A 10,717-nucleotide genomic window follows, 5' to 3' on the forward strand; every position below is an offset into this window, starting at 1 on the left:
TGGAATGTGTCCAGAGAAGGGCAACAAAGATGGTGAGGGGGTCTAGAGACCAAGTCCTATGAGGAAAGGTTGAAGGAGCTCGGAATGTTTAGCCTGTTGAGGAGACAACTGAGAGGTGATATGATAACCATCTTCAAGTACTTGAAGGGGCTGCAATATAGAGGATGGCGGGGAGTTGTTTTCCACTGCCCCAGAAACTCGGACCAGAACCAACAGCTTGAAATTACATCAAAAGAGCTTTCGTCAAAACATTAGGAAGAACTTCCTGACAGTTAGAGCGGTCCCTCAGTGGAACAGGCTTCCTCAGGAGGAGGTGGGCTCTCCTTCTTTGGAGATTTTTAAGCAGAGGCTAGATGGCCATCTGACAGCAATGGTGATTCTGTAAACCTGGGCAGATCATGAGGGGGACGGCAGAATGGGTTGCATCAGTGCTAAGTTCTCATGGCTGTCAGGTCTTGCCAGGTAAATCCCCAAGCACTTCACTGCATCACTCAGGTGTACGAGTTAAAGTTACTTTATTGAAGAGAAATACCAGTATCAAGTTGGTCAGACAGGATCATTGGCTGGAATGGTTCAGGATGGCAATGCAAGGTTAATTATAGGGCAAATCCCTGGCCCCGCCCCCCCAATAAGGAAGAAAGTCCGTTAGGATTTTGGCTCGCAGAGCCTGGGAAGAAGGGAGGAGGGAAAGGATGAGCATTGCTCAGTCTCTTAGAAGTTTGGTGCAGTCTCTGTTATACTTCAAGGTCACTTTCTCAGGCCTGCCAGGAAACCATTACCAAAACACCTGCAAGATAAGCAACTAGCAGTCCTTCAGCAAAACAGGTTTTTTTTACTCTGCATGTTCTCAGAGGCATATTAATCCAGCTAGCATGACAGACACAGTAGGACATTTAACACATGGCAGATATGCTGGGGCTTATCTGACAGTGGCCTTCTTACATGCCCAGAGTAATGATGATTGCCACCTTGGGGTTGGGTAGCAATTTTCCACAGGCCAGCTTGGCTAGGGATCCTGGAGGAGTTTTGCCATCTTTTGGGCATGGAGCAGGGTTCACTGGGGCAGTTGGGGGGGAGGGGAGTTGTGAATTTCCTGCATTTTGCAGGGTGTTGGACTAGATGACCCTAGAGGTCCCTTCCAACTCTATGATTCTATGAAACTGAATTCTGAGGTCTGCAGAAATTTTGCAGGTTTAGATGCTCTTGCATATCTTGCATTATTTATCCTCCTTGTCAGTAATCGGTAAGAGGCAAAGGGCAACTACTCCCTCCCTGAAATCAGAGAGTCAACCATAGACTCATAGAGCTGGCAGGAACCCCGAGGGTCGGCCAAACCCCTGCACAATGTAGGCAATTCACAGTTACCTCCCACTCTGACCCCAAAGTGGCAATCACTATTATCTGGGGGACATAAGAAAGGGCCATAAGAGCCAAGCATTGGCTCATCCCTACTGGCCCTCCCTCTCACGATCGGTAGAGTTGACTACGTTCATATTGAATCATAGAATCACATTGCTGACAAATGGCCACCTAGCCTCTGCTTAAAAACCTCCAAGTAAGGACAGCCCACCACCGCAAGAGGAAGCGTGTTCCACTGAGGGACCGCTCTATCAGGAAGTTCTTTCTAATGCTTAATTTTAACCTGCTGGTTCTGGTCCAACTCTTTGGAGTAACAGAAAACAACTCCATTCCAAGTCCATTCCTCTATTTGATAACTCTTCAAATATTTGAGGAGGGCTATTATATCACCTTTCAGTCGTTTCCTCTCCAGGCTAAACTTATCCAATTGCTTCAACCTTTCCTCAGAGAACTTGGTCTACAGACCCCTCGCCATCTTTGTAGCTGTCCTTTGGAGACAATGCAGCTTGTTAACATCCTTCTTAAACTGCAGTGCCCAAAACTGAACACAGTACTCCAAATGAGGTCTAACCAGAGCAGAGTAACAGCAGCAGCAACCAAAAAAACATTATACCAGCTTGTCAACAAGAATATCACCTGGGACCTTATCAAAAACCTTACCGAAATCAAGATAAACCATGTCCACAGCATTCCACTGACTCACCACAAAGTAGTAACTGTAACAGAAAAATAGTAAAGGAGTCTGGTAGCACCTTTAAGACTAACCAATCTTATTGTAGCATAAGCTTTCGAGAACCACAGCTCTCTTCGTCAGATGCACGATGAAAATGCATGTATCAGAAAAGGAAATAAGGTTAGTCTGACATGACTTTTCCTTTTCTTCCATGTCGAAAACTGGGAATTGTGCACCTGCATCACAAAACAACATGCTGCTGCTGGATGTAAATGGATGTAGGTGAGCTGTCCAGGAAAGAGTTGCAGAGATGTCCAGACGTCTAGAAGCCCAGCTGAACGCAATTGCCTCAGCCAGCTAGCAGAAGCGATCGACAAATGTTTCCCCATACATTTTGACTGGTACCTGGGAGTGATGTAAAACTTGCTTTGATAAAGCAACTGCTTAAACAGTCAAAATTATATTGCTTTAAACCAGGGGTCTCCACCTTATTGAGCCTCAGGAATTCTTTTTGAACCTTTGGAATTCTGACACTGGGTGGCTGTGACAGGAGGTGGAGCCAACCACAAAATGGCTGCTACAGAGCCAACCACCAAATGTCAGGGAGCAAAGTTATGCACAGTTGTCATAGTAACTCTTTCAACATTTCAGGCAGAAGCTCCGTTTACCAGGATGCCTTTTAACCTGCACAATCAGATCTCTAGGGGGCAATCAAAAGCCCCTGCTGGGCAAAAACTCCACCTGGCCCTTTGCACTTTCCTTGTGGATACCAGGAAAGGTGCTGGATGGTGCCACAGCACCCATGGGTGCCCCATTGGGAATCCTTTCACTAACAAGTTGAAAATATATCTAGCCCGCATACACAGTCTTACCTATTATCACACCTGCTACTGAATTTTAAGAAAAATTAACGTGTTATCAGGCTCTGGTGCCAGTCCCATGTTCAGACAATTAATAAAAATGCCTGGAAAATGTATAGATGTAACCCTTTGCCAGTTTAACAAGCCTTTGTAAAATATTTCAAAGTGATAAAAGGGTTCTAAAATTTAAATAGTTTATACACTGGCTGTTTGTTCTGACCCTGAGAACAAGGAACAACAAAGTCTATACGCCACTAGCCACAAATTCTTTAGGTTAGGCTAGTGAGTATGTTTTAGCTAGGCTGATCTGTTTATGCTTTTCTTCACCCTTGTGCTTCCCAATTAGGGCTGAACTTATTCCAAATTCCACCTGTGTTTACTTTTATCTAGAATACTATTGCTACTCTCAGGGCTTTTTTTCAGCTGGAACGTGGTGGAACGGAGTTCTGGAACCTCTTGAAAATGGTCACATGGCTGGTGGCCCCGCCCCCTGATCTCCAGACAGAGGGGAGCTTAGATGGCCCTCCGTGCCGCGGTGTGGAGGGCAATCTCAACTCCCCTCTGTCTGGAGATCAGGGGGTGGGGCCACCAGCCATGTGATCATTTTCTCCGAGGGCAACCCACTGAGTTCCACCACCTCTTTTCCCAGAAAAAAAGCCCTGGCTACTCTCAACCAATCTATTTTTGTGGTTTAAGTCACCATAACAGGGCAGTGAATCTCTCTACCCTCCCACCTTTTGCTCTCTTATTCCGGCACTATCTAAGATATCGCCAGGCATTACTCACACACTTCCAAGAATACATTTTCAGCCACAGGGACCACAAACTTTAGGAAGCCTAATTCCCTTCCTGGGACCATAACTTTTCCTGTATTTTTGCAGAACCTCAGACATCCCATTCACAATTCTGCACTCACCCAACTCTCCTGTTATCTATAACCCCACTTCGCAAAGACGGCATTTTGAGTTTCTTTTTAAATATAACTGAGAAATAAATTCAGAAGAAAACTGGATTCTTTTGGAAATACGCAAGCAAACGAAAAGCGGGAGTTCGGTGCACAAGTACTTAGGCATAAGCCTCCCCTCCCCCGAACACAGGAAGACTTTCTTCAGAGTAAACACGTGTACAATTGTTCTTTACTTATGCTACAGAGCGCTCTCTTTGCTTCCCTTTGGTTTACACTGTTACGGCTATAATTAAAACTACAGAATTCACACCTACAAACTGAATTCAGATTAACACTTTTGTCACCTTCTTGATTTATTTTTCCTGTTGTGAAAGTCTCCCCTTTGACCGTCTTTCCCCAATCTTAAAAATAATTTTTAAAAAAATTAAGAGTCATTTCCAAATAATGATTATATTCAGCTACAAAAAGTCCTTTAAGCCAAATTTAAAATACCTCTATAAACCAAACAAAGAAATCAACTTCCTAGCACTAACTAATAAAAACAAGTGTGTACATTTTTAAACTATGGCTGATTCTGCATACTTGGATAATGCACTTCCAATCCTCTTTAGAGATCATTTGGAACTGAATTTTTCGTGTGTGAAACAAAAAATCCACTTCCAAACGATTGCTAAAGTGCATTATCTTATTATCTAATTTCCTTATTCCTGTATAAAAAATATGGCATTTCACAAATCTCACACCTATCCGCATAATTGTATATAGTTCATTGAGACTTTGTTGTTGTTCTCTTTTACTTCTGTATACTGTTTTTTTTTTAAATAAAAAATATATATTAAAAAAAAGAAAAGAAAGTGCATTATCCAATGTGTGCGGAATCAGCCCATGTCTTCCATTCGCTGATTCCCCCTAGCAAAGGAGCTGCCCCGGAGGATGAAACCTTTGACGAGACAAGCAGCACACATTAGCAAATTCTCCTTTATACCCCATCTGGGGTCTGTTGGGGGATCACTGGCTAATTGGGCCATACCAGTTGTTTACTGCTGTGACACTTACAAAATAGTTCTGGCCCAAGTGACCCCTGGATCGATGCAGCATGTTCTGAAGCAAGAAGCACGCACTCAGTAGCCCAGAATAGATTCTGATTGCTTTGTAGATTTAACACTCATCAGTGGACTGCAGGGATTGGTGTGAGGTGCTCCATCTGCTACACAGGTCTTAAAGAGTGCAGGAACCTTATTCTCCTTGGAATTAACCCTAACATCTTCTTCTTGATCTCAGTCTCCCTAATTGGACACTGGGAACAAGAGCTTCCTGTTGGAGCTGATGTAACATAGCGGCATGGTCCAGCTTGGGTCTTATAACAACAACAACAACAACAACAACAACGAAGTGAAACACTGGAGAGAAATGGATAGAGCTTCCACATGGCATTATGGAGCATTCAACCACCTTTTGGCTTTCTCTCTATTTTGCTGTGACCTTTCCTAATCCTGCTTTGACATAATTTTTGTTGAAAGCTCACAGTTAAAGCAAGATGATGCTGTGTGGACAGGAAAGTGCTAACTTTCCCAGCTTCATTTCCCCTGCCCCAGTAGCTTATGGTTGCCACTGGGTCTCAGTGAAAAAGGTGGACTATTTAAACCAGGGCTTTTTTTCAGCCGGAACACGGGGGAACAGAGTTCCGGAACCTCTTGAAAATGGTCACATGGCTGGTGGCCCCACCCCCTGATCTCCAGACAGAGGGGAGCGGCGCGGAGGGCAATCTCAACTCCCCTCTGTCTGGAGATCAGGGGGCGGGGCAACCAGCCATGTGACCATTTTCTCCAAGGGCAACCCACTGAGTTCCACCACCTCTTTTCCCAGAAAAAAAGCCCTGATTTAAACAAATAAATGTAAATAAATTCCCCCTGTCAGTGCAGGGCTCTTTGAAGTTGTTCTTCCTTGATCAGTAATTACAAATAATATGAAAACCTGCTTTAAAAGCCCTCCAGGGATGAGGGTTAATTAACAGCCACAAGGGACTGCAGCGGGAAAGTGTGGGGGAACCGGCTGTGCGAATACTCTATTGCCACGGCAAATGCCTCACGTTTGCAGCTGCAATGAGATCCAGACAGAGGACTGTGCCTGTGAGGAAACAGCAATGAATCAAGACTCGAGTCCTTCGGTTTGAATCTCACTTCTGCCATGAAGTCACTAGAGAACTGTCAGCAGGCTGAAATTTCTCAGCTCCGCCATTGCAACATGAGGACGCCTACGCTACAGGGCTTGTTGCAAAAGATTATCTCACACACACTCACACTCACACACATTGTTATTACTATTACCAGTCCTGCATGTGTTGTTTAAAGAGGGGTGGAACCCTCCTTTCCAAGTCTTGCAAATAACAGTGAGTTACAAATCTAGCCTACACAACTGGGAATCTAGCGGCTGGATTATGAATACAGGTAAACAATGACAAAGTTGCTGGCCAAAACACCTCTTTAAGAGCTAAGAAACAAGCTCCTCACACCCACCTCTGGTTCTTTTTGTTTTCTTCCAAGCAAAAAGAAAAGAAAAGAAAGAAGCAAATTACTGACTTGGAAACCAAAGTTGAGTGCTCCTCAGAAAAATGCTGGTGTAATTGCAAAGCATTTCATCCTGGAACAATAGCTGTGTAATGAATGGCACACAAACTCCCACTTAGCATTTCATTCAAGAGCTCAGCCAGCTCCGAAGGCAGCCGCCTTCCTTTCCACATCTCATTGCTGAGAAACAAATGGAAGTTCTGTAAGGCTGGGAAACATGCATGGTTTGCAGACATGTCTGCCCTCTTGCCAAAGGGCCTGTATACAGCAAAGCACTTGCTGTATCAAGACCAGGGCTTTTTTTCAGCAGGAACACAGTGGAACAGCGTTCTGGAACCTCTTGAAAATGGTCACATGGCTGGTGGCCCCGCCCCCTGATCTCCAGACAGAGGGGAGTTGAGATTGCCCTCTGGGGCCACCAGCCATGTGACCATTTTCTCCGAGGGCAACCCACTGAGTTCCACCACCTCTTTTCCCAGAAAAAAAGCCCTGATCAAGACCTATTCATAAGCTATTCATGTGGACATGGATATGACTGCCTACAGAGCCAGAGAACCCCAAGATCTTGCCCTTCTTGCTTCAAGCCTCCCCCTATACTTTAAATAATCAGAACCCCTTAACTTCCCTAGACAAACAACCAGTTACAAAAAGGTTCCATTTTCTCAAGGCCAGGAAAGGTGGCTCACCAGACTGCTGAAAAGATACAAAGGGCCTTAAGACCCAGGCATGAATTATGGGTACTATAAATCTTGTTTTAAAGAGCAGGGGTCAGAGAGACACTGAAAACGTGACATCCCCATACACAAAGGTGTCAAAACGTCAGCTCTTAAAGAAGTTCAGCTGAATACACCAGCAGGCTCAACTCTGGTGTATCAGATTTGCTCCCTGGCTTTTACTGCACCTTACTGTTTTGTATGCATCGCACAGCATAGGTCAAGTCTCTGAAGATGCTCCCCTCCGCTCGGGCTTGCCCCTGAGAGCAAACAAAAACGCCACCCTTTCCATCCCTGAAAAGGCACTTCCGAACGAGGCACCCTTGCACTGAGTTGGCCAGAGCATGGACCTCCTTATTTTTCTGGATCTCCTGAGGCAGACTTTTTAGCTCATAGTCATTCTGAAGAGCTGTCAACCCGCTGGCTTGAGGCCTGCTGTGAATAACTTTGGCCAGCTGGTGGCTCAGGCCGTGGGCCCGGTACGGAAGTCTGTATGCCGATTCTGACTCCTCCTCGTTCTCACTGCTCATGCTCAGTTCACTATCACTAGAATCCATATCCATGGCCATGGCCCGTTCTTTGTATGCCACGGTTAAGTTCCCAGAGAGATCGTTCTCCTTTTCACAAGCTCCGTTTAGCACCGCTTCAGTCCGCAAAGCAGAGAACAAGTGGCCTGGATCCTCACCTACCACAATTTCACAGGCCCTCATGTTCCCCGTTGGTAGATGTCCTTGGTTTTCAAACTTTGATATATTGCAAAGCGGTGGCTCCGATGTCTGTAATAAAACAGAGCGGGACTTGGCCAGCATGGTCAAGTGCTTACAGGCCCAGTTCCTGTCCAAAGAAGGACAACCTTCTACGGTCACTGAAGCGTTTTCACTCCCAACAAACTCACAGTTTTCAAGGATGGAGATGGCGACGCTGTGGAAACTGATGCTGGACTGGTTGAAAGTGCAGAATTTAACCTGGCATGTTCCCGGGGCGTGAACCTGCAGCTGTCCACTCTCAAAGTTGCAGTTGTCAAACTGAACGTGGCCTGAGGTCGTCTGAGGGGCAAAGAGTAAAATAAAAAAAAATCAAATGCTTTATGCTAACAAACATTGATAAAAAACCTCCAAAGATGACCCCTTTGCCTGAAAGGACACACAGTCATGGTGCGTAGGGTTGCCAGCCAACAGCAACCTCGAGGAGCTTTCAGGGGCGAGCCTAGGTGCCACACACCGTCACTTCCCACTGGCAGAAGAGAGGTCACATATCTCTGCAATGTTCCAGCTACACCACAAGAAGAAGTGATATCATGGCATCGCCATGATGGCACCCCCCCCCCCAATTCTCTCCCACTGCTGCAGTGGGCAGTAGCAGACAACTCAAAGGATCTCTCCTTTGTGCCAGATGATGGGCTCTAGTCCATAGAAGGTTTATTACAGCCTAAGTTTTCACAGACAAGAGTCCTTCTTCGTCAAATGCATCACTGAAAAGTCATTCGTCTTCAAGGTGTCACAAGATGCCTTTCTGCATTTGCTTCGACCAACTAACATGGTTACCTAACATGGAAGAGGCTTTGCAAAGTAACACAAAAAAAGACTCCACTCCTTCGTAGAAACAAACACTCTCCATGGATCATTCACTGTCTTCTATTGTGCTGAGTGGTAAAACAGAGGAGTCTGAGACATGCTTCCAAATTAATAATAACGTTTGATTTATACACTGCCCTTCAGGACAACTTAACATGTACTCAGAGCAGTTGACAAAGTATGTTATTATTATCCCTACAACAATCGCCCTGTGAGGTGGGTGGGGCTGAGAGTGCTCCAGAGAGGCTGTGACTGACCCAAGGTCACCCAGCTCTGGTTGTTCTTACCCCAGGGTTCTGGGCTGGTTCTGCTGCTGCTGAAAATTCCACCCCCCCCCCATGCCCACATATGACTATGGTGCATTCAGGCACCCGGCAGCTCTTCCTCAGCCTTGCTGTGATCTTTCTGAAAGCCCCCTGTGCACAAACCCCATTGCTGCTATGCCTCAGCCTGTCTTGTGGAAGACCCGTTGGCCCTGTGGTTTAATTAGCAAAAAACCAAGCAGAATCTTTGCTGCATGAAGAAAAGGATTCTAGGGACCAAATAGGAATACTAAACCTGGGCTACCCACAGATATTTCAGTGCCTGATCCAGTGACTACCCAACTCTTGACCAAATCCCGTTCACTTTGCCAGAGCTTGCACGGGAGGACCTACCTGTGAACTGTGTCTCTTGGCCACATTTCTCATCATAGTTAAGGGCCACCAAAATTTGCTACCTCAAATTTGTTTTTTGTACGGCTGTCCGCATCTAACGCCAAAGGCTGGCAAGATAGGTTCTTAAAATCTTGACCTGGAAAATCTGCTTTCTTCTTCTGTTTTTAAATTTTTGTTGTATCTAGAAGAGTTCAGAAAGCTTGCACAATGTTTTCAGTCATTTTGGTTGGCCCTAATAAAAGGTATGACATGAATTTTATTTCCTGTTGTGGATTTTTTATGGGCCACTATAACTGTCTACTTTTTCTTTCTGCTTTTCAGTAGGCCTGTCTGTGGTCTGAAAAGGTTCTCGTATAGATTTCCCACTCACCTTATAGAGAACTGGTGTGAACCAGGCAGGCATGAATACCAAATTGCATAGCCTCATGGTCGGACAGTGCTGGTCAAAGCTGGCTAGGAGAGCCACGTCACCAAGCTTGCCTCTCCCCATGATCTCCACCGGGGCCTTGAGGAAGATTTCGCTCTGTTCTTCATACACCCCCGGCAACAGCACAATCCTGTCATAAACACCAGCCGAAAGCAAAGCTCTCCTGAGGTTGTCAAACTCGCAGCCGGGCCCAACGCAAAGCACACGCCTGTCTTTTTTCCTCCTGAACAAGTAGAAACAGTTGGAGGCCTCAAGATCTTGACTGTTTTTTGTCCAGGTTTTTGAAGCGAGGTAATGTTGCTTGAAGGCTTCCCGCCACGACCAAGGCTCTACGTCAGGCTGGTTGGGCCAGTTCGGATGTCGGCACTCGATGCAGCCGAGGCACAGCTGCCTCCATCGGGTGTTGTCCAGGCTCAGGATGAGCTCGTACCAGGCACGGCAAACCAAGCTGCAGCGGCCAAGGTCAGGGAGGCGCATGTAGGACAGGATCAAACGCCACAACTCCAGCGGGAGGCCACTGATCTCCATAGTTGCCTAGGAATGTTGGGACACAAAGGGAAAGATTGGAAAGCATACTGGCTTCGAGCAGTATTTTGATATCTATAAATATAGATCTCATATTGACACCCTTTTTTATCTCACCTTTCTTCCAAAAAAACTCAGGGCAACATACAGGTTTCTCCTCTTCCTTGCATTTTACCTTCATGTCAACCTTGTGAGGTAGGTGACAGAAAGAGACTGCTCCAAGATGAGCTTCATGGCGGAGGAAAGATTTGCGAGTGCTTTTTAAGGTTTGTAGTCTGCAAGCATGGGGGCGGGGGGAGCAGCATTATTTGGATTTTTTAAAATTGGGACTTATATTCCACCTTGATCTATAGGGGAAGGTGTGGTATAAATATTTTAATAAATAAATCGCAAACCTTCACCATTGTTGTGCAGCACTCTAAGCAGTATTTCAGAGTGTGTACAGGGCAGAACAGA

At 45.6% G+C, this 10,717-nt stretch overlaps 1 protein-coding gene across 1 annotated transcript in view; it reads right to left on the reverse strand.

Annotated features, from left to right (window-relative positions):
* The window catches only part of FBXO10 (F-box protein 10), a 41,824-nt gene extending 31,560 nt beyond the window's left edge, over positions 1–10,264 (reverse strand). The window contains exons 1-2 of the mRNA XM_054987122.1: positions 9,680–10,264; positions 7,268–8,125 (exon numbers count right to left, since the gene is read on the reverse strand). Of these exons, the coding sequence (XP_054843097.1) occupies positions 7,268–8,125; positions 9,680–10,264 (1,443 nt within the window). The remainder of the gene's footprint in view (positions 1–7,267; positions 8,126–9,679) is intronic.
* Between the last annotated feature and the right edge of the window lie 453 nt (positions 10,265–10,717).

This window comes from Eublepharis macularius, chromosome 8 (assembly GCF_028583425.1).
Source record: "Eublepharis macularius isolate TG4126 chromosome 8, MPM_Emac_v1.0, whole genome shotgun sequence".
Lineage (NCBI taxonomy): Eukaryota > Metazoa > Chordata > Lepidosauria > Squamata > Eublepharidae > Eublepharis > Eublepharis macularius.